The sequence below is a fragment of the Balaenoptera ricei genome, chromosome 1, assembly GCF_028023285.1.
Source record: "Balaenoptera ricei isolate mBalRic1 chromosome 1, mBalRic1.hap2, whole genome shotgun sequence".
Taxonomy (NCBI): domain Eukaryota; kingdom Metazoa; phylum Chordata; class Mammalia; order Artiodactyla; family Balaenopteridae; genus Balaenoptera; species Balaenoptera ricei.
This window is the reverse complement of record NC_082639.1, coordinates 191,666,914-191,690,314: the sequence shown is the minus strand read 5'-3', so window position 1 is coordinate 191,690,314 and position 23,401 is coordinate 191,666,914. Positions and strand designations below refer to the sequence as shown.

Sequence of the window (23,401 nt, the reverse complement as noted above, 5' to 3'; positions counted from 1 at the left end):
AAAAGTCTGAATGACTTCAGTCTAATGCAGTCTGCTTTCAAATCTGTAATGTACGGTGGGATCTCTACCTTTCCCTTGGAAAGAGCCACAACAGGTCACTCGTTCCCCAAAGAGGTCCTTCCAAAACCCTTTCCAGAGTGGTGGTCACCCCCTCATCATCTCTGCTACGTGGTGGTTATACGCTCACTCATTTATTACATTTGATTTTGATGGCAAAAAAAAATCTCTCCCCCAAAGTGCTTGTGGGTGAGACACTCACGGATTGCGGGTTGCGCTGAAAAAGACGACCTGCCCAGTGTGAATGTGGCATCTGGTTATCTTTACATACTTGGAGAGATGACTGTGAAGACTTCACAGAGTCAGTAGTTTTTAACTCTGTTGTGGACCTAAGTGAGTTAGAGAAGGGTATGGTGACCCTGCAATGCAGACGGACCTCTGGTTTGAACCTAAACGGCCAGCAGTTAAGGCAAGTTCCACAGGGCTGTGAGCCTTTTAGCTGAAAATGTGGGGTCAGTGATAAGGGGAGAGAACTCAGTACCAAAGAGCCTCAAGACTGTGCGGGGAAGAGGGGCAGAAGGGACAAGCCCAGGACGGGCGGCTGCCCTGGAGAGGATGGAGCGAGGGACCACGTGCTGAGTCCAGACTCGGCAGGCGCGCCTGTAGCAGGGCCGCGGTGGGGGATGAGGGAGGTGGTTTCCGCAGTAGTTTCTGATCTAAAGCAGAGATGGGGGCAGAAGGAGAGATCTGGGGCCAGACAAGGACTGATAATGTTCTTCTGCAGCTCTAGAGCCAGTGAAAGGTTTCCTACTAAGTCTTAGATGGAAGAAGGATGGACCCAAAGAGATAATTTAAAGGAGGAGGGACCTTTGGATTCATAGAAACGTAACTAGTAGCCCAAAGACGCTTATGGTTCACACTTGTATCTAACTGAGTTTGTTGAAATTGTGTTTCTTACCAGCTTTATATAGATTTGTACCTCCAAAATTTCTTTATAATATATTCAAACAAGTTTCCAGGTTTGAACTGCAGAGACAGGTAGATTATAGTAGGCAGGATGAGAAAAGGGAGGGCTTAAGAGAAAAAGGAAAAAGATGGAAAATCCTGTAAAAGTAGGGGGCATTCTTCCAGACAAGCAATCTGGAGCTCCATTTTCCCTTTGAGCAGTGGCACTGGAGCTGCAGGAAATAGATTTTGGAAACCCACTATTATTACGTGTGCTGGTCTGCATTTTCCACGTAAAACTGAAGAATCATCTTGCCCTGGAGGAATGTTGTATTTAACTAGTTTGAGGTCCTTATTATATTCTGTGGGAATAATACTCAGAATAATTATAGTAACGATATTTTTCTCTGCGCTTCTTTTTAAAGAGAGAAGAGTGAAGAAACATCCCAGGTGGTCTTCCTGAACGGGGAAGAAATAGCTGTGGAACATCCCAGCATGAGACAGGTGTACAGTTTTGTTTACGATCTTTCCTTCTGGTCCGTTGATGAGTGTCACCCCCGCTTCGCGAGCCAGACGGCCGTGTACGAGGCACTGGCAGCCCCGCTCCTGGAACAGGCCTTCGAAGGCTTCAACACCTGTCTCTTTGCTTATGGTCAGACTGGCTCTGGAAAGTCCTATACGTAAGTTGTATCATAAATCCGATTATCCAGAAATGTTTGCATTTTTTGTGAGGAGCAGCATAGTTTGATAGAAAGAATATCGTTTTGCAACTGCACAGCTGTGGGCTCAAATCCCACCATTTTACATACTCGTTCTGCAGACTTGGGCAAGTTACTTCGTCTCTGGGTTTCTGTTTATGCGTGAGATATTGTTTCGTTGGCCCCATTTTACTATAAACTCTTTCTTGTGTAAACCGAAGCCCAGAGAGGTTAATTGGAAGTATTGTTGTGAGAATTACAAGCAAGTCATCTGATCAACGGTATGGTAATAATACCTGTCCTAGAAGGAAATACTCAGATTTTAATAGTAGCTAACACTTATTAAGTTTTTACTGTATTCCAGGCCCTGTGCTAAAGGCTCTGAATTAGATAGTTCTTATTTATTCCCATTTTACAGAAGAGGAAATTGAGGTTTACTTTCTCCCCAAAGAACTTAAAAACCTAATTAGTTTTACGTCCTCCCTATTTATAATGTATTTTCCAGGATGATGGGATTTAGTGAAGAACCAGGAATAATTCCAAGATTCTGTGACGGTCTTTATGCTGAAATAGCCAAAAAACAAACCCAAGAGGTATGTTCTCATAGTATCCGTAAGCCTTCTTATTAGACTAGAAAACGGTCAAATCAAGTTAAAGTCAGAGTCGTGGCCACTAAGGAACTACTCAGCAGAAGATGTTGTAATTTCTGGTCGCTCTCCTTTAGGACAGTGGTATGGGGGACGGGGGCTCCAGACTCAGAGGCGGTTCCTCCTGGTGGACAGGGATGGAGGGTCCTCTCTTCCGCCTTCTCTACCCAATCACCTCCGTGGGTGCGGGGTGCACGTGGCCCGGTAGTTACGCCCCGTCGTGCGTGTCTGCAGCAGGGCGGCGGCACGGCCTTCCCTAAGGACGGCAGGCGTCAGCGTTAGGACGGCAGCAGTAGGAGAGAGAGGAGTGACCTGCAGATTCAGCCCGGAGTGGAGGTCACAGCCTCGCTCGTGCCCCGCACTGCCCCAGCGCTGGGTGCCCACGCCCTCTCACCTGGTCCTAGTGTGGCCAGCTGTTTGCCGGGCAGCCTGTTAGACCAGTTTTTCCGAAACTTGCTTGAGGATAAGAGCCCCTAGGAATGTGTGTGGGGGTGTACTTGCTGAAAAGCTTCTGGAGATTCTGATTCAGTTGGTTTAGACGGTAGCCTGGGAGTTTATAATTTTCATACTTTTCCTCTAGTGATTCTTATGATGAGGGGACTTGGGAAAATATTGTGCTGTACTTGGGAGCACGGAGTCAAAAGACCCGGTACCTGTAGTGAAGAGAGTGTGATGGAGAAACGGGCCAGTACACCGTCGAGTACAGTCAGTGAGATGCTAAATAAAGTGAAGTAAATACTCGGTTAGGATGAGAGCGGCGGCTACGGGGACATGTAAGCTGGGGGCACGGGGTCCTTGGAGGAGGCGTGGCCCGTGGGTTAGGCCCCTCTGTTTAGCATCTGTTTCGTTTAAAGGTGGTGGAAGCCAGGGAGGGAGAGCAGGTGAAGGCGAGGGGTCTCTGGAGTGATCCCGGGTCTGGGGTGCTCCAGTTGTGGGGAACGACTTTGTCAGGGAGAGGAACACATGAGCTGGTTAAGAGCGTGGACTTCGGAGATGGCTTGAGCTGGAATCCAGGTTCCATCCCTTTGCTGGAAGTGTGACCTCGAGCGATGTGCTTAACTCCTCTGAGTGCTTCGGCACCGAGACTGGGGATGAGGGGGATGCTCTCCTAGGTTTGCCGTGAGTGTGAAGTGTGTTCGTCTGCGTGGAAGGCTTTGAACAGTGCCCGGCACATAGGGAGCCCAGCGAAGGGACTGCGGTTTTGTCCGTTTGGGATTATTCAGGGTGGTGGAAGATAACAGCATTCGGGTGGGGGTCACGGAGGGGGGTATAGCCACAGACGCCAGGCGCCTCGAAGGAGCAGACAAGGTATGCTCCTCTGCGACGTGACCGCCCGCCGTTCGCAGCTCCCCTCCCGCGGCATGTTCCTCTCCAAGGGCCCCTGGAAGCCCCGTAACACAGTACACTGTTTTATATATAATAGACATTAATGCATGTTTGTTGAATTCTGAGCCCCAATACCTGTATCCACAGCCTTGTAAATAACCTGTAATGCATGGGTTCACCTGTACCGGATCTCTACCCGGAAGTGCTTTGTTCCTCTCCCGGGACGCTAACTGTATCCTTCTGTCTGTGTTACTCAAGTGCTGTGTTGCATCTCCAATTAGACTGTGAGTTCTCTGAGGAAGAAGCCTGTCCAGTTCACCTCAGGTTCTCCCACAGCACCTAGAAGAGTGCTGTGTGCCTGGTAGGCCCAATAAATATTTGGTGAATTGAACCTACATCTCTTTGATCTCCCTTGAAGCTTCTAGTTTCGTTAGCGCTGGGTGCTTGCTGACTCACTTTGGGCCTGTGGGTGAAATTTATTTCTCTAACAAGGAAACATGCCCTAACTCAAAAAAGCTACATGGAAGCAAATTTTCCCTTTTTGGCCTTTATACCTTGTCTTTCAGAGTCAAAAGGAGGAGAAGCTCAGCTCTGCTGAGTCTGGTGATTGTTTTTTGCCGCAATCAGGAAAAAAAGCTCTGATTTAAGATCCTCACTTAGCAGATCAGGTGTTCGCCCACAGGGTCCAGCCCGCTGCGTTCCTCATGCCTCACATCCTTTTCTCCTCCTTTCCCGGCCTCTCTGGCACCCGCATCTCCCCCTTCTGATTGGTCGTATTATTTAGGGTCATGATTTCTCATTTTGGTTCTTAATTTTCTATTGCTCTGTCTTATCTGTTGGAGGGTATGTTATGTTTCTCTGAGATGGAAACTCGTGGGCGAGAACCTTGCCATATACTTCCGTATATCCTTCTCATATAGTCCAAAGCCATGCACATACTAAGGTGAATTGAATTAGGTGGATTTCCTAGAAGTTAGTAAGAAACGCAAGGACTTTTGTTGTTGAAATTAGAAATTTTCCTATATTGAGATAAAATTCACATAACATAAAATTGACCATCTTAAAATATAAAATTCAGTGGCATTTAGTACATTTATAATGTTGTGCAACCACCACCTCTATCTGGGTCTAAAAAAATTTTCATCACCCTCAAAGGAGACCATCCATGTACCATTAAGTAGTTACAACCCATTTCCCTCCCCTCAGCCCCTACTTTCTGCCTCTGTGGCTTTACCTATTCTGGACGCTTCCTGTAAATGGAATGTCATGCAGCATGAGGTTCATTAGTGTTACAGCATGTATTGACACTTCATTCCTTTTTATGGCTGAGTAATATGCCGTTGCATATATGTGCCACATCTTCTTTATCAGTTGATGGGCATTTAGGCTGTTTCCATCTTTTGGCTTTTGTAATACTGTTGCTATTACAATACACAGTTGTACAGTTGTGTACAGTTTTTATTTGAGTAATTTAAAAAAATATTTATTTATTTATTTGGCTATGTCGGGTCTTAGTTGCGGCACGCGGGATCTTTCCTTGCGGCGCGTGGACTCTCTCTTGTGGCGTGCGGGCTTCTCTCTCGGTGTGGCGTGGGGGCTCCAGAGCGCGCAGGCTCAGTAGTTGCGGCGTTGGCTTAGCTGCCCCGTGGCAACTAAGTGGGATCTTAGTGGGATCTTAGTTCCCCGACCAGGGATCGAACCCATGTCCCCTGCGTTGGAAGGCGGATTTTTAACCACTGGACCACCAGGGAAGTCCCTATTTGAGTAATTTTTAATTTGAATTTATTTGTAATTCTTTTGAGTAGATAGGAGTGAAATTGCTGGGTTATACAGTAATTCTGTGCTTAACCTTTTGAGGAACTGCCCACTGTTTTCCACGACATTTGCACCATTTAACATTCCCAGCAGCAACACTGGAGGGTTCCGATTTCTCCACATCCTCATCAGCGTTTGTTGTTTTCCGTTTCCTTGATTACAGCCATCCTAGTGGGTGTGAAGTGGTTTCTTACTGTGGCTTTGATTTGCATTTCCCTACTGACTTGTGATGTTGGACACCTTTCCATGTGCTTGTTGACTGTTTGTGTATCTTTTTTGGAGAAATGTCTGTTTAGTCCTTTGCCTATTTTTTAATTGGTTGTTCGTCTTTCTGTTGTTGAATTGTAAGAGTTCTTTATATATTCTGGTTACTAGACTGTTATCAGATATGATTTGTAAAAAATGCAAGGACTTTTCAAATAAATTGTATGCTGTGTTTCTGTTCCTGCTAGGTCAGCTATCACCTTGAAATGAGCTTCTTTGAAGTATATAATGAAAAAATTCACGACCTTCTGGTTTGTAAAGGTGACAATGGGCAGAGGAAGCAAACAGTAAGATTTAAAAACTTATTTGTTTTTAATTTCTGTTTTTATTGATGCATATAATTATATTAGTTCTCAAGATGCATATAATTATATTAGTTCTCAAGATGATATATAGCTTAATTACTAAAATACATATGTTGAGATCTACAGTCTAACTACATTGCTATTTACTAAATAAGATGAACATTATTGTTAGTGGACATTAAACTAGTTATTAACTGTAACCTCATTTTACTTAAGCAAGTATTATATAAAAGTTAAAGATAAAACATTCCAAGATTTAGTTGGACCACTATGTCAAATACCAAATTCCTAAAGTCTGCAAAGCCAAAAAAGAATAAAAGTTTAAAAAACTGTATTGTTATTGTAGAATATGTATTTCACTCGATTATTTAGCAAATTGATATCTTATAGCTAATATTTTCTGTGAAGTAGAGAGTTTCACAAAGGCATAAACTTTTTAAACAACTGCTATTAGAATTAAAAATATTTGACTTTGAAAAGGGCTGTGGAGAGCGAGAAGCTAAAATCTGAAGAGGTCACTTGACTTGCTCAAGGTCATGCAGTTTGCTTTTGGCAACATCAAGAGACTCATACAAAACTTGGCATTTCCTTCTATGTCTTCTACGTGTTTTTAAATTTCTGCTCACAAAGTTTAAAATGTATAATGTAAACGGAAAAAAATGTTAACTGTCTGAAATTTATTGCATGTATTTTAGAAAGCTATTTAAAAGCATATAAACAATAGCTATGGCAGGACTTAGGAATAAAAAACTAGTAAGATATTTGATGTTATGGTATATTGTCAAATACTGTGCAGATGTGAACAGTTTGTGGTCTTGAGGCAGTTTCCTAGTGCCTTACAGATGTGTTTCTGTGAGGACCTTTATATTTATTTGCGGGTAGAGACAAATCTCTTTACCGTAGACTCAAAATATAGAAAAAAAGGTCATTTGAAATTCTCTTTCATGTGAAGTATTTGCCTTGCTGTTAATGTGGCTCATGTTTGCCCACAGCTGAGAGTGCGGGAGCACCCGGCCTCCGGCCCCTACGTCGAGGGCCTGTCCACGTGAGTGTGTGCGGCCAGGGCCCGTGACCGCCGAGCTCTCGGCGGCCTCCCCAGCCGTGAAGCGCTGCCTCACTTAGTCTTCTCCCCTTAATGTTATCCTGTTAAATGTTCCTCCTCTTTCCAAATAGAGTGTTAGCTGCTTGTTGTTATATTTGTTTATATCTCTCACGGCACCTGTGAAGTGCCTTGCGTAGAGCATTAATTATACTGTGTATGAAATATTTGACCTTCCTCCCTTTCCCCCGCTAAGCCATTAAGTTAAGCCTTCCCTCTCGAGCCACTTTTTTTATCTGTTACTTTAAGCTGAGGAGGCGAGAAGGTGCTGAGCTCAATGTTTAGAGTTGGAAATATGCTGAGAGTCATTTATTTGGCTTTCAACTCCAAATGCTTTCTTTATATATATATATATATATATATATATATATACTTTTTAAAAAAAATTTGTTTATTTTACTTATTTATTTTTGGCTGCGTTGGGTCTGTTGCTGCGCGCGGGCTTTCTCTAATTGCGGCGAGCGGGGGCTACTCTTCGCTGCGGTGCCCAGGCTTCTCATTGCGGTGGCCTCTCTTGTTGCGGAGCACAGGCTCTAGGAGCAGCAGGCTTCAGTAGTTGCTGCACGTGGGCTTCAGAAGTTGCGGCACGTGGACTCAGTAGTTGTGGCGCACGGGCCCAGTTGCTCCGCGGCATGTGGGATCTTCCCAGACCAGGGCTCGAACCCGTGTCCCCTGCATTGGCAGGCAGATTCTTAACCATTGCGCCACCAGGGAAGTCCCAAATGCTTTCTTAAAGGAAAAGAAAAGTGGCTAGAAAAAATTCAGCTCCACTTAGTAAATCTGGGATTGTGCTGAGACCCATACACACGCACACTACCACACCCATATATATGTGTACTTATACATATACCTGTACCTCTACCTATGCCTAAACACACGCATATATACAGGTACCTATACCTATGCCTTTGCCTATACATATGGGTTAAAGTTTATCTTTTGGTCTCACGATTTAGACTTGGATAGTACAATGTTAAGATGCTAAGGTGCTTCATTATATTAAGAAAAATCATACTTCTTAAAATTTGTTAAAATGAAAACTATTTTATTATCTACCTTTTAGAATGGAGAAAATGAAAGATTCTGTAAGAATCAGTGTAATAATATCTATGGATTATTCCACTGTGGTACTCATGGAGTAATTATGTGGTTGAAAGGTGGCTGATGTTTTATGAGTACAGGAGTGTGATCATGAGTAAAACTGATTTTGTCCTTTGCTTTTGTGAAATAGGAATGTTGTCAGCTCTTACTCTGATATCCAGGTAAGGTCCGTTGTAATTGAGCTTCTCTCCACTAGATAGAAAGATCAGAGTCATAAATATTCATAAGAATATTTCCCCTTACTGGCTGTTTGCATAAATAAAAGGTTAATTTATAAGGAACTGTAAACTTTAAGCAAAAGAATTACTCTTATAAACTAAAAATTTAAATCGATCATCATGTCAGTTTAGAGTTATAGAAATAGCCTTTTAAAGGTATTATTTCCTCATTCAAATTTCTGTGACAGAAAAAAAAATAGACAATGGGAATGCAAATTCTTAAATCAGCATGTATTAGTATTTTTATTTTATAAACTGATTATAAATGTGTGTATATATGTGCTTACTTTACTTTGTTGTTCTTTACTTTGCTCCGGTGAGTGCCTGTCTGCAGACCTGACCTCCTTCTCTCCTTTCTCACTAGATTTGGCTGGAACTGGGAAATAAGAGGAAGGCAACTGCGGCCACTGGCATGAACGATAAAAGCTCCCGCTCTCACTCAGTGTTCACCCTGGTGATGACCCAGACCAAGGTACTGTGTTGTTGATTAATTTCTTAGGTTAGATAGTCACTATATTCAAGTTTCATGTTTTCCTTATTTTCTTCTTTATTTTTTTATTTTTATCATCTTTATTGGGGTATAATTGCTTTACAATGTTGTGTTAGTTTCTGCTGTATAACAAAGTGAATCAACTATACGTATACATATATCCCCATATCCCCTCCCTCTTGCGTCTCCCTCCCTCCCACCCTCCCTATCCCACACCTCTAGGTGGTCACAAAGCACCGAGCTGATCTCCCGGTGCTATGCGGCTGCTTCCCACTAGCTATCTATTTTACATTTGGTAGTGTATATATGTCCATGCCACTCTCTTACCTCTTTAAATCAAAGGTAAAAGTCCAATCATATAAATATATAACATAATTGGATTTTAGGACATATACACAGTAACGCTGAGTGACTTCTGGCATACAGGAGTATGTTTTTCTCACTTTTAAAAATCAATAACGTGATTATTAACTTATCATGATATTGATATTGTCATATCAATACATGGTAATATATTATCAATAATACATGATAATTGTACAGTATTTGAAAAAACATATCAGAAAGTAAAAGATTTTAATTAGATTTTTTTTTTTTTTTTAAAGATCAAATTTATAGAGAGAATGTTTTGCTTATCTCTTTTAAATTTTATTTATTTATTTATTTATGGCTGTGTTGGTTCTTCGTTTCTGTGCGAGGGCTTTCTCCAGTTGTGGCAAGTGGGGGCCACTCTTCATCGCAGTGCACGGGCCTCTCACCATCGCGGCCTCTCTTGTTGCGGAGCACAGGCTCCAGACACGCAGGCTCAGTAATTGTGGCTCACGGGCCCAGCTGCTCCGCGGCATGTGGGATCTTCCGGGACCAGGGCTCGAACCCGTGTCCCCCCGCATTGGCAGGCGGATTCTTAACCACTGCGCCACCAGAGAAGCCCCCAGAAAGTAAAAGATTTTAAATAATTCAGCCGTAGGGTTCCACTGCTCAAACAAAACCCCTCTAAAGAGTTTGGTACCTGGTCTGGGAAGATCCCACATGCCGCAGAGCAACTAGGCCCATGAGCCACAACTACTGAGCCTGCGGGTCTGGAACCTGTGCTCCATAACAAAAGAGGCCACGATAGTGAGAGGCCCGTGTACTGTGATGAAGAGTGGCCCCCGCCTGCCGCAACTAGAGAAAGCCCTCGCACAGAAACGAAAACCCAACACAGCCAAAAAATAAATTAAAAAAAATAAATAAATAAAAAAAAGTTTGGTATATAATCTTTCATTTGTTTTACAATCATGTAAACAAATTTACAAAATCTGCAACAACTTTATACTATTAAAATTACTTGCAAAATATTATTATTCACAGCTACATAATTTTCCTTTGACTGTTAAAATTCCTCAAAGTTTTCTCTGCTGTTGGACATTTATGTTGCTTTTAAATGCTTTGCTACTTCAGGGCTGGGATGAACAGCACCTTTGTACATTAAGCCTTTTTTCTATCTGTGGCCGTTTCCTTAATATAATTGCGTAGTTATGGGTTTAGCCCTTTAAAGTCATTCCTTTTATTTTGCGTAGTCTGAGCACTGCTCAATATGTTCTTATAAATTGTCACAGATTCAAGAAGGGATAGCTTCAAAAATAAGTGAGTGGTTTGTAATCTTGTCGTAACTTCCCATTTTGCAGACTTACATTGATGGCAAGTCGTAAAAGAACTTATGAAGTGTTATTTTAATGTCCTTTTGTCCCAGACAGAATTTGTGGAAGGGGAAGAGCTGGATCACAGAATTCGGAGCCGCATAAACCTGGTGGACCTGGCGGGCAGTGAGCGCTGTTCCGAGACCCAGCCGAGCGGGGAGCGGCTGAAGGTAAGGGTGAGCCCTCACGCTGGGAGCGCAGGCCTGGGCACTGTTTTTAGGAGATGACTGGCTAAGCACGCAATCTTTTTTTTTTTTTAATAAATTTATTTTTGGCTGCGTTGGGTCTTTGTTGCTGTGCGTGGGCTTTCTCTAGTTGTGGCGAGTGGGGGCCACTCTTCGTTGCGGTGCACGGGCTTCTCATTGCAGTGGCTTCTCTTGTTGCATAGCACGGGCTCTGGAGCGCAGGCTCAGTAGTTGGGGCTCGCGGGCTCAGTAGTTGTGGCTCTCAGGCTCTAGAGCGCAGGATCAGTAGTTGTGGCTCACGGGCTCTAGAAGGCAGGCTCAGTAGCTGTGGCTCACGGGCTCTGGAGCACAGGCTCAGTAGTTGGGGCTTGCAGGCTCAGTAGTTGTGGCTCTCAGGCTCTAGAGTGCAGGCTCAGTAGTTGTGACACACGGGCTCAGTTGTTCCGCAGCATGTGGGATCTTCCCGGACCAGGGCTTGAACCTGTGTCCCCTGCACCGGCAGGCGGTATTCCTAACCACTGTGCCACCGGGGAAGTCCCTAAGCATGTAGTCTTAACCAAGAGTAACCTCTCTGTCCATGCACTTTATAGACTGTGTTGCTGAGACTTAAAGAGGAACCCGTAGTTCTTGGTTATGATTGCTTCTCAGAGTCAATTAGTAAATTTTGAGTCTGAAGAAAGTTGGTAGTTTATGGAAGAAAGTATTTCCTCAGTAATTATATGGAGGAAGAAATATATTTTGTGAAATACATTTATTGCTGAGCAGTTCCTTTCAATTAAAATGTTTGGTCTTGTCCCCAGGAAGGCGTGAGTATTAACAAGTCCCTGCTGACCCTGGGAAAGGTCATATCCGCGCTCTCCGAGCAGGCCAGCGGGAGGAGAACATTCATTCCTTACCGCGAGTCTGTCCTCACATGGCAAGTAGCTTTTGGAGTATAAGGAATTGTACAAAATAGAGTGAGTACTGTTGGGGAAAAGGGCATAGACTGACTTCATGTGACTCTGGGACAGAGCAGTGGTGAGCCAGGCTACCTGGACTTGAGCTCAGCTGTGCTTCCTACAAACTGTGTGACTTTGGGCACATCACTTAATAGTCCTCCAGCCTGTTTCCTCATCTGTAAAATGGGGATAATATCAATACCTGTCTTTTAGGGTTGTGATGAGGGTTAAATGATGAATGAACTATTATTAGTGCCTGATGTTTGAGCATATATGGTATCACCAAACACATTACTATGTGTGTGAAGTGAAGTTTAGCACACACTGGCTGGCGTGTAAGTGTTCAAAAAGTATTTTCATTAATGAACATGTATTTAACTTCAGATCTATTACAGTCAGATTACATCTGTGTTGATTTAATACCCAATCTGATACGGACTGCATCACTGTTGACAGCAGTGTATCGTTATATTTGACTTATTATATTATAATTGCCATCTCAAAACCTGTAAGGGAACAATCTGATTTTTTTAATGCCTTTTGAAAATTAAGAGTAACTTTTGAAAGTTAGGAATAATTTACTCTGCATTCATAAATATAGAGTTTTTAGTCTCATGATCTTTTTCCTTCTAAAATAAGGCTTTTGCATATAATAGAAAACAAAATTTGTGTTTATATGTTCATCCATCATTTTCTGCACTTTTGAGCAGCTGCTTTGAAGGGCTCTGGTGACCCTGGAAATACAAGGGTGACCAGACACACGGTCCCGCCCCTGAAGTAGCTCACAGTCTAGTATGGGGAGAGGGATTTTACTAAATATTGGAGAGTTAACCATATTTTAAAATCTTTGCACAGACTATCGCTTCACAAAACAATATAAAAAGTGTGAGACGAGGGACTTTCCCTGGCGGTCCAGTGGTTAGGACTCGGCGCTCTCACTGCGGAGGGCCTGGGTTCAATCCCTGGTCGGGGAACTAAAATTCCACAAGCTGCGCGGCCAAAATAAATAAATAAAAAGTGTGAGATGAAATAAAGTGCTCAGAGATCTAAAAGTAGCTACAAATACCAAAAAATTCTAACTGGTGTTTGAGTGAGGAGCATAATACTGCATTACATATCCCGTTAGTCTGCGTTGTGCTCTCCAGGTAGTTGTCATGAGGTCGCTGTAGAAACAAAGTCGAATTGTGACTGTTTTCCTTGAAGGCTGCTGAAGGAAAGTCTGAGCGGAAATTCCAAAACGTCGATGATCGCCACGGTCAGCCCGGCGGCCAGCAGCGTGGAGGAGACCCTGAGCACGCTGAGATACGCCACCCAGGCCCGGATGATAGTCAACGCCGCCAGGGTCAACGAGGACGTGAGCGCCAAGTTGATCAGAGGTCAACAGTTCCCTACAGACTTAAAGATTATCTTGCAAGAGTTTAGTCTCAAATACTCATTTCAGCGATGAAAATATGCAGTTTAAGGCAGTTAAAGCTTTTTCTCTCATATCTGTGTAATAGCTCCTAGTCATCATTCCACACTGATGAGGAAGGCGGATGGAAGGATGGCGGGAAAGAGGATAATGGGGAACAATCAGAAAAAGCTGGGAAGTGGGGTGGGAGAAGGGGAAAGAGCCAGCGTAGGAAACCCTCTGTGGACTGAGGCGTGCGCCTGTGCAGCACAGGGACAATAATGTCCTTTACTTTTCCTCTTGTGGCCTTTCCGCCGTTGTCTGTCTCTCACCTCTGCTTCCGCTTAGTTCATTGACCCAAAGGCTGTTTGATCCTGGGTTTCTAGCACGGGCCTCCCTTCGTCAACGCCGAGTCCTCCTTCTCTTGCTCACCTGCTCAGGGATCTTGCGGAAGGCGAATAGATCCCTCAGAGGTGTGGGCCAGAGGAGGATGGATTTGCCGTCTCGTGCTCCATCTTTCCCTGTTTGGATCCCATCTCGTTTACAAATGGGACCATTTTCATTAAAAATAAGTATTCTGAATTCCAGCTTGGGAAATCTGTCATCTTTATCTAACACGTCTTTATGAGTATGGTTTGCCTGGGCAGTCCTGGTTCATGGCTGTCATCCCAGTGTGATGGATGGTGTCCCCGGTCCTTCTCAAAGGTGTCCCGCTTTGGACGACACATTACGTGGCTATACTGCTTATGAGGGAGGGAAATTCATTAATAGGGGAGCAGTTTTTCAGGTAAAGTTTAGATAGATTTGTAGGTAATTAAAATTTCTGCAAGTATTTAAAACTTCAAATAAAATAGAAGACTGGAGGGTTATGTCTCGTGTGGGAATTACTATATATCAGATGTTATTAATCATGCATCTTTCTACAAATATTTAGACTTGAAAGCAGAAATTGAAAAGTTAAAAGCTGCTCAAAGAAACAGTCAGAACATTGACCCTGAGCGATATAGGCTCTGTCGGCAAGAAATAACATCCTTGAGAATGAAGCTGTATCAGCAGGAGAGAGACATGGCAGAAATGCAAAGGTGGGCTCTGGTCACTACCTTAGATGCTGTGGGTATTGCCTGGAATCACTTCACTGGCCTGGGGCGAGATGTGGGAGAGGGGGAGGGGGATGGAGGTGGGGACGGGAGGCTGAGGAGGTACCGGAGTCTGCCTTTATCCCTGCCTTCCCTGTGAATAGAGCAGCTTATCCCCAGACCATTAGGTTTTAAATATTCCTAAGTGGTGTCCTAATCTCGATTGATTGTCTCTTGATTCTCAGTCTTATAAATCTGGATATTTTTAACTCTTTTAAACTCTTGTTTGTCTTTGGTAAGAATGTGGAAAGAAAAACTTGAACAAGCTGAAAAAAGAAAACTTCAAGTAACAAAGGAGTTACAGGTATCGTTTCAACTCCCTAAACTGATTTGAAAACTTGCAAAGAAATATGGCAGTAAATATACAGATGTAATTTCTCAAATTCCAGGCCAAGGAATTTGTTTTATCCTGTAGGAAGTGGGAAATCCTTGAAAGTGTCTGACCAGGGAATTGACATTTTGAGAATTAGTTCAGAATTACTTTGGTGTAGGGTGTGAGCAGGACTGAAAGCAAGAGGAGCTGTTGGCAGGGTGGTCAGAAGGCTGCCTCTGGTTCAGGCGGGAGGTGCTACGGGTCTGAACCAAGGTGACGGCAGTGGAGACGCCGCGGCAGGGCCTGACCTGCTGTAGACGTCGGTGGGTGAGATCCGGCACACCTGGTGATGCTGGGTTGAGCCATGAGTGGGCTGAGGATGGTGTCAGGACACAGAGGGTCAGCGTCTCCCTGGGAGTCTAAGAAGTATGGTGGTCACATTTACGGGGAAGTCGCGACGAGAGGGTCTAAGGGACCGTTAATTAACTGAGTCCCACATACCGTGACTTTAATGTTTAATGTTTTAGGTGGATCTAACAGTTTCATGCTTGTGATTAAAGTTAATTTTTTTTCTGACTTCTACTAGAAAGCAGGAATTACATTTCAAATGGACAACCACTTGCCAAACCTGGTCAATCTCAATGAAGACCCTCAGCTGTCGGAGATACTGTTATATATGATAAAAGAGGGAACAACTACAGTCGGAAAGTATAAACCCAACTCGAGCCATGACATTCAGTTGTCGGGGGTGCTGATCGCCGACGAGCACTGGTGCGCCCCTCCCCAGTGGTTTTCCGGGTCTTGATGACTTGCGGTTTCCTTCACATGAGGCATTCTCTCACACTGATTCTTTGGTATAAGTCTCCGAATGCATCTTTTAGCCAGGAAAAACAGACAATCTGGGTGTTTTGTAGGGATGGCAGGTCAGTTACTCTCAATATGAGATATGATGTAGTATCGCTCTATCAGAAGTTATCCCTCAGCCAATAGATCTAAACTTCTATCCATCATCTATGGCAGGATTTTTGATTGGATCGACAAATTTTAAAATTTGTTCATATGAATTGAATGATACTGTATGTGTTGTTAGGGTGATAGTATATGTAAACTGTTGTAGCTCCCCAGTGTGTTTTCATGATTTATCCATGTTGATGCTCTCTCATTTTTCCGCTGTAAAGTATCCTGTTGTATGAGTTTACCTGTCTACTTGGTTGGTAGACGTTTGGGTGGTTTCTCATGTTTTGCTCCCACAGTACTGCTGTGAGCGCTCTTGGATGCGTCTCCTGGTACAAACGGGCAGAGCTTCTCTGGAGCAAGTTTCAAAAACTGAGTTAGGGCCCTCGGGGCAGCCGCTAGGAACCTGGGCGGCCAGGCCTTTCCGTTTGCCCCGCTGTGCTGTGTGGGTCTGATGATCTTTCTATTACCCTATAATGATGATTTTAAAGTTTGGGAGTCACTCTTAAGTTGTGTGTCTAGGAGCAGAGATACCAGGCTGTAGAATCTGTGCATACGCACCTTTACGAGGTAATCTCAGATTGTTTTCCGGAATGATTGTCAATTCTGCTGCCGTTGGCACTGAGGCACGTGTTGCCCCACGTCCTTGCCAAGCCTCGGTACCGTCAGGGGGATGTGAGATGGCATCTCGCGGGGGATTCGCTTTGCATTTCCTTGACTAATCCTATTCATCTATTCTTCGGCCATTTTTGTTTGCTCTTCGGTAACTTGCCTGTTCATGTCTTTTGTCCATTTTTCGATTGTATTGGTTTTTTTTCATAATTTGTAGGAGTTTTTTTGGTGGCCAAGCTTTTGTGAGTTTCATGTGTTGTAAATATCTTTTTTCCAGTGTGTGGCTCATCGTTTACACTCTCTTATGGTGCCTTTTGATGGATCAAAGTTCTTAGTATAGTACATACGTCAGTCTTTTCCTTTATGGTTGTCAATTTTTGTGTCTTGTTTAAGAAATCATTTCTACACTGACGTCATAGAGACAGTCACCTAAATTATCTTCTAAATGTTTTGAAATTTTGCCTTCACATTTAAGTCCTTAAGTTGTATGGAATTTTTTGTTTGGTGTGAAGTAGGGATCTAAATTCATTTATTTTCCACGTGAATAACCAATTCTACCAGTACCATATATTAAGTAACATATGACTTTTTTTGTGATCTGCAGTGTTCATACAAAAAATTTCCAAAAATACAGTGTGTTTTCTCACTAATATTGCACAGCCTAGGTACTTGAGCTCCACGACGTCTTTGCACCTGGCGTGGCACGGCTCCTTGGTCCTCAGATCCGCTTGCTCTTCTGTTAATTAACCATTTTCTATAACAGATAAATCCAGAATTATTTACACTTGTAGCAAAGATACAGAACATGCCCCCAAAGAGTTGAGAGTCCAGCGGGACCAGGAAGTCCCCCACTCGCCTAGCACTTGGTGTTTCCCCTTTTAGTACACGGATAGGTGTTTGTCTCACTGTCTGGACCGTGAACTTCATGAGAGCAGGTTTCGTGTCTGTCTTCCCTGCTGACATACCTGGCACGTGGGGCTCAGTGGACAAAGGAGCCCCAGTACCCATCAGTGTATATTAACATTAGGTGGGTCTTAGCTACTTAGTGCTTAAAAGTAAAGAAAGAGAAGGAAAGTTCACCTCTAGCTTTGAGCCCTAAAGAGAAGCTGCTTAGAGGGCTCTGGCCTTGACGAGTGATGGAGATAAGGGAGAGGGTGTCTTATGTTGACGGAACGATTCAGGTAAAGGAGAGAAGCTGATGTTAAGGCAAATCCAGGTGGGGTTCTTATGGGAAATAGCGGTGGATCGGGGGGTTGGTGGTTGAAGCCAGGTGGGGGTGGGAGGGGGCAGAATGCTGAGGCCAAGGGTTTTTGACGGCAGAGCCGATAGAACTGGGAGAGGGGAGGCGTCCGAACAAGCAGGCCTTGTTTAAACCGTTGCAGGGTTGGGACGCTGGGCTGGCAGGAGGGTGAGCCGTACTTCCCGAGTCCTCTTCTCTAGGTGCTCAAGTCCAACTACCGTTCTTTACCTCTCGGAGCCTTGTCTGGAGCTAGAGGTTTTGTTTGGGCTCAGCTTTTGCTACAGTGTTCTCTTTCTTTCTGTCCAGTTAATCCAAAGATAACTGGATTTTGGAGTTTCTTTCCTATTTTCTGAATAAAAAGACTCGAAAGGATATGTAGCATTTATAGCTGATTTTCAACAGTATGATCTTATCGCCAGAGTTCAGTTAGTTAGATGTCCAAGGAGTGTGCTTTTATCTCTGTGCTTTTCCTTCCTCTGTATTTTACCCCTCTTTTCATGGGAGGAAAATGTTGTTTGTCCCATTATTAAAACTCATAAATAAAAGCAGAAAGTTAGAAAAGTAAAACATAAAAACACTTAAAACTCTTCCATTCTTAAATAAACCACTGTCAGTATTTTAGTGTATTTTCCTTTAATGTTTTTGTACTTTTTTTTTCCATTTCTGGGGAAGAGGGGTTGGTATTTTTTTTTAAGTAGTTTTAATCAAAATACATACGATGAAAATTTTTCCCACCACTGGAGGATAGAATTGCTAGAGAAGCCAGGCTTTTTCACCAAACCTTCAAAATCTGATTGAAGGAAAATAAGAGAGTTCTAAGTTATTATGGTCACAAATTGATATGAACCTTACCACTAAAGGAATAACCCAAGGAGGATTATCTGTATTGCCTCTTTCTTACCTGTTAGTCTGTCCTGTAATTGTAACAGTGTGCATCCTGTTTTCACAGCACTGTCAACAATTTTGATGGGACAGTGAGTATCATCCCAGCTGGGGAAGCAAAGACATATGTAAATGGAAGACTTATTTTGGAACCCACGGTATTACATCATGTAAGTTGGCTGCTGCTAAGATGTGAGAAATTGTTTGACTTTGGGCACGTGATTTAGTTTTTTTGAGCCCGGTTCTCTCCTCTGTAAGATCAGTAGTGAACGGGATGAAGGACTTTCTGGTTCTTACGTTTTCTTATTTCACGAATTGCCTGCCTTTGCGCAGAGACCGCAGTTCTGTTATGGTGGGTGGACCAGCCCCCAAGGAGCTGTCCACCAGCAGCAGCATTATGTGTCCCGGGAAGAGCTGGGCTTTGGAATCAGGCCAGACAGCGTCAAAGCCCTGGCCCTGCCACTTGCCATATGGCCTTTGAAGTTATTAAGCTCGGGGTGATTGCATGTCACCTATGTCAGGACACTTTTGAGAGCACTTTAGTAATTATATTAGGAGAACGGGCATGAACTATTCTGTTGCAGGCAGAGCGAGACATATGGTCACTTGGTAGTATATATCCTGTCTTTCAGGAGGGACAAGGGAGGAGTAGGTGAAAGAATTCATGCGTAGCTCTTACTACAGTGTCTGCAGACAGTGAGCTCGGTGTGCGCTTATCACTGTTACTGTTAAGCTCTGTGCTCTGTTAGTTTCCTCATTCCTAAAACTGGGGTAATAACATGCACAGTTGTGAGACGTCAGTGAGATGGTGTATGTGTAGAGTGTCGGATGCAGTTCTTGGCCTGTAGGAAGCATTTCATAAGTGATTTTTATGTTTATCATTAGTGATACTAGACTGTATTGAATTGTTGAACATAAGGATTTGTTCCACGGAATTTTTTGGTTCAGACTCACCTCAAGGAGTAAATTTTTTGTGTGCTTTAGGGTGATCGGGTGATTCTTGGCGGTGATCATTATTTTAGATTTAATCATCCAGTAGAAGTCCAGAAAGGGGAAAGACCGCCCAGTAGAGATACTCTTGTGAGTGAGGGTCCAAGAGACTTTGAATTTGCAAAAAATGACTTGCTGACGGCACAGAGATTACAGTAAGTATTTTTTTTTTTTTTTTTTTTTTTTTACAGTAAGTATTTTTGTTGGTATGAAACAGTAAGTATACGGGAGAGGGCTGTGGAGAGCCTTAATCAGGTTGTCCTGACTGCACTCGTTAACTCTTTGGGTGCTGATTTCTAGTGACATGATCCTTGCTCTTCTGTGTGCGTTCACTCAACAAACAAACTTAGCTCCTACGCTGGAGGAATTCATCTTCTCATGGGGCTGACGGACAGACAGACAGAGTGCCCTGACAGAGCCCTGCACCGTGTGGAGCTCCTGGGGTGACTCCTGCCCCGACCAGGGGTCAGCGAAGGTCTCGTGAGAAGATGTCCCCTGGGAGGGAGTCGGCCAGGGGAAGCCTGGGGAGTGGACCCTTATTCACTTTTCTTCTTTTGCCCCAGTTTTAGCTGAGGCAATATTGTAGGAGTTCTGATTTAAGCAGGATCCCTGTAAAATAAATGGCAAGTAACACAGGAATAAAACGCTAAAGCATTTGGACTTTATCTTAAAGGTTATGGGGTCGTAAGAGAATTTAAGGAGCCATGAGACAGACATGATGGGGATCACATTTGCAGAACGGTGACTGTGGCCCAGGTCTGGAGGGTGGAGGGCGGTGCAGACGGGCCCCGGGCTGCAGTGCGGTGGAGGCTGGGGGGCGAGACGGGCATCTCGGGGTCGCGGGGAGGGAAATGTCCGCACAGAGGAGGGAGGCGGGGGCGGGAAGGATGACCGGGGTGGGCCACGCGAACCCTGCTTTGTCGCCTTTTCAAAAGTCTGAGCTTGCTTTGCCCTCTTTTGTTTTTTTTTTTTAAAGTTGTGGTACAACATGCATAGCATAAAATTCACCTTTTTAGCCATTTTTAAGTGTGCAGTTCAGTGGTGTTAAGCACATTCACAGTGTTGTGCAGCCTCAACCATATTATGTCTCCAGAACTTTCTCATCACCCAGCTGGGCCTCTGTACCCACTATGCAACGGCTACCCCCTCCCCCCAGGCCCTGGTAGCCATTAGGTCCTCTTTCTCTTGACATTCTTATTCTAATTCAGTAAAATTGGGTATGGAAATTTTATGCAGCACAATTGTTAAAGCATCGAGTTTTGTTGAGAAGAAAGAAGCTTTTAGTTTTCTGTAATCACCAATCCTTTTCCCCCCATACAGTGAAAAGTAATTTAATATTTTGACTTCTCAAAATGTCTAAGTGTTACCTGAAAACTGGGTTCACCTCTTGGTGGGTGTCAAGCCAAAAGACACAGCCAGGCCAAAGATCAGGAGAAGGAAGGATTTATTACTTGGAGCAAGTAAGGAACACATGGGGAACTTTCCCAAAGCCGTGCTTCCCCAACAGTAAGACTGGGGAGGTTTTAAGCTAAGGGTACATGCGTGTTCATGAAGGGGCCTGAGCAGCGGAGAAGTCAGCATAGAATCAGGGCAAAGATCGACAGAGTCCAGGCTTCAGTTGACTGAAGTCCCGGGGGTCACAGAAGGTCACCATCTCCATCCCTGAGGCTCCCGTTGACCTGGTGGCTGAGTTTCAGGCTAGTCTTCACCGCTGACTCAGAGCCGCGAGACTTCACAACTGCTGTCTTATCTTTGCTGTTGTTGCTTCTCTTGCCTGATAACAACTGTTCTTTTGTTCCCTTGAGATCATTGATTTCTGAGACCTGTTCAAGGGCAAGCCCTGTGTCCAGGCTCAGATCACAAGATGACTCAGGCCAAACATGGCTTCTCTTCTGTCAAGAAAGCCCCGCCTGGTTCTCTCTCTCTGGGGGACCCCCCACCCTGTCTGCTTACAAAATTATTATAGATGATTGGAAAAATTTGGTACAATCCCTGCTTTATCAGCTCATGTATCATGCTTTTAGAGGCATTTCAATATATTCCTAATCTATGACCTAAACATGAATTGAAAGATAATGATATGAAATAATTTTTGCCCTAACCATTGTTAGTTTAACATAAAATGCCCATATTTTGTGTTTACTATAATGTTAACTATAATATTTACTGCAGTGTTCACTGTAGCATAATTTTTATGTTATAAATATATATTTTATATCTTTATGTAAGTTAAAACATTTTTATATAACTTAAGCATTAGAAAAATGCATTTGCTTAAATATCGAGCATCTGCAATAGTAATGAAGTTAGAAATAAGCAAATTTTCATCCTTTTATGTTTTCTTTGTGTAAACAATTCTAGAGCTAATAAACATTTCAGAATGCTATTGACAGAATGTCAGAAATGAAGTTTTGAGATTTGAACTTTTGTTTAATTTAAAACATCTTAATATGATTAAGAACTATTATAGCATATGAAGAATTCTTGACAGAGTACCCTGTAACTACTGAATATTTTGCTACTTGTAGACTTGAAGCAGAAATAAAGGAGGCGCAGTTGAAAGCAAAGGAAGAAATGATGCAGGGAATCCAGATCGTAAAAGAAATGGCTCAGCAAGAGCTTTCCTCTCAGAAAGCTGCGTACGAAAGCAAAATACAGGTCCTGGAAGCAGAACTGGTAAGGGGCAGAACTGTCTTCTTTCTCTGCCCGTGCATGCCTCGTAAACTTATGTTTCTAGCAGGGCCCTGGGGGAGCGTCAGAGGGGAGATCAAGGCTGCTACGGGGGGAGGAGAAGCAGAGAGGCTCTGTCCCCCCGCCCTCAGGCCATGGCTCTCCTGTTTGCTGGCAGTCCTGCTTCCCAGAAGCCCATCTGGAGGGCAGCGCTCTGAAGGGTTTGACTAGTGATGGTTATTTTCAGTTGGGTTAGTCAACCTGGATGGGGTGGAGAAGCACTGGGGCACCTTTTCTATCTGTGAGTCAATTTCTTGTGCATTGATTTTTTTTTTTTTTTTTTTTTTTTTTTTTTTTTTTTTTTTTTTAAAACTATTACTCTTTTTTTTTTTTTTTTTAATAGCTACTTTATTTATTTATTTATTTATTTTTCGCTGTGTTGGGTCTTCGGTTCGTGCGAGGGCTTTCTCTAGTTACGGCAAGTGGGGGCCACTCTTCATCGCGGTGCGGGGACCGCTCCTCATCGCGGTGCGCGGGCCTTTCACTATCGCGGCCCCTCCCGTTGGGGGGCACAGGCTCCAGACGCGCAGGCTCAGTAGTTGTGGCTCACGGGCCCAGCTGCTCCGTGGCATGTGGGATCTTCCCAGACCAGGGCTCGAACCCGTGTCCCCTGCATTAGCAGGCAGATTCTCAACCACTGCGCCACCAGGGAAGCCCTGCATTGATTTTTAAAAAGGGACTTTTGTACACTTTTGGTATCATTTTTGAAGAATTGCTCTGTATCTTTGCCCTATTTATTTTTTATTATTGTCCTTTAAAGAAAGAAGAATGTCAAAGAAAGAAGCTACAGGAAATTAATAACCAAAAGGCTAATTACAAAATTGAGGAACTAGAAAAGGCAAAGCAGCGTTTTGAACAGGAAATATATGTCAACAAAAAGCGGTTAGAAATGGAGACTTTGGCTACAAAACAGGTAATTTCATTTTATAGCTAGTCTGAGCTATCTTGAGGAAAAGCTGGATTTTTCTTTTTTTTTAAAGAGCTTATGGTCTCTTGATGGGCGATGGCCAAATCCAGGTCTGCAGGTGAGAAGGGTCTTCCTGCCTGAAAGCCTCTGTCCTCACGATGTGCTCACACATTATCACACAGATCTTTTCAAAGGGACAGAGCTGTTGTTTCCAGCGAGTTCCAGTCGAGTGTTCTCTTTCCCTGCGTCCAGAGCGACCCTGTGGTCAGTCATGCCGAACGATGTAAGGAGTGAGGTGATACTAGGGCATGGTATATAGAAGGAGGCACGGCTCAGCTCTTACGGGTTACATCCCGGTGCCAGGGTGGAGAGAGCAGCTAGCAGGCCGTGTGCCCACGTGCGTCCTCAGGGAACTACCTCAGCCTTGGGCGCTCAGGCACTGACTTCCCTCACCTCTCTGAGCACAGAGGCATCTTCCAAGGGCAGCTCACGGTGGCTCTCCAGGTGCTGGACCAGCAGCCTCAGCACCACCTGGTAGAC

General features: G+C 43.8%; 1 protein-coding gene across 1 annotated transcript in view; it reads left to right on the top strand.

The window, feature by feature from the left end:
* Window positions 1-23,401, top strand: part of KIF14 (kinesin family member 14) — a 47,298-nt gene that overhangs the window by 1,324 nt on the left and 22,573 nt on the right. Inside the window, exons 2-17 of the mRNA XM_059937416.1 lie at window positions 1,368-1,622; window positions 2,146-2,233; window positions 5,881-5,979; window positions 6,990-7,042; window positions 8,328-8,358; window positions 8,780-8,887; window positions 10,638-10,754; window positions 11,570-11,685; window positions 12,911-13,083; window positions 14,032-14,179; window positions 14,474-14,537; window positions 15,133-15,317; window positions 18,302-18,404; window positions 19,219-19,379; window positions 21,753-21,900; window positions 22,715-22,867. Coding sequence (XP_059793399.1) covers window positions 1,368-1,622; window positions 2,146-2,233; window positions 5,881-5,979; window positions 6,990-7,042; window positions 8,328-8,358; window positions 8,780-8,887; window positions 10,638-10,754; window positions 11,570-11,685; window positions 12,911-13,083; window positions 14,032-14,179; window positions 14,474-14,537; window positions 15,133-15,317; window positions 18,302-18,404; window positions 19,219-19,379; window positions 21,753-21,900; window positions 22,715-22,867 — 2,002 coding nt within the window. The remainder of the gene's footprint in view (window positions 1-1,367; window positions 1,623-2,145; window positions 2,234-5,880; window positions 5,980-6,989; window positions 7,043-8,327; window positions 8,359-8,779; window positions 8,888-10,637; window positions 10,755-11,569; window positions 11,686-12,910; window positions 13,084-14,031; window positions 14,180-14,473; window positions 14,538-15,132; window positions 15,318-18,301; window positions 18,405-19,218; window positions 19,380-21,752; window positions 21,901-22,714; window positions 22,868-23,401) is intronic.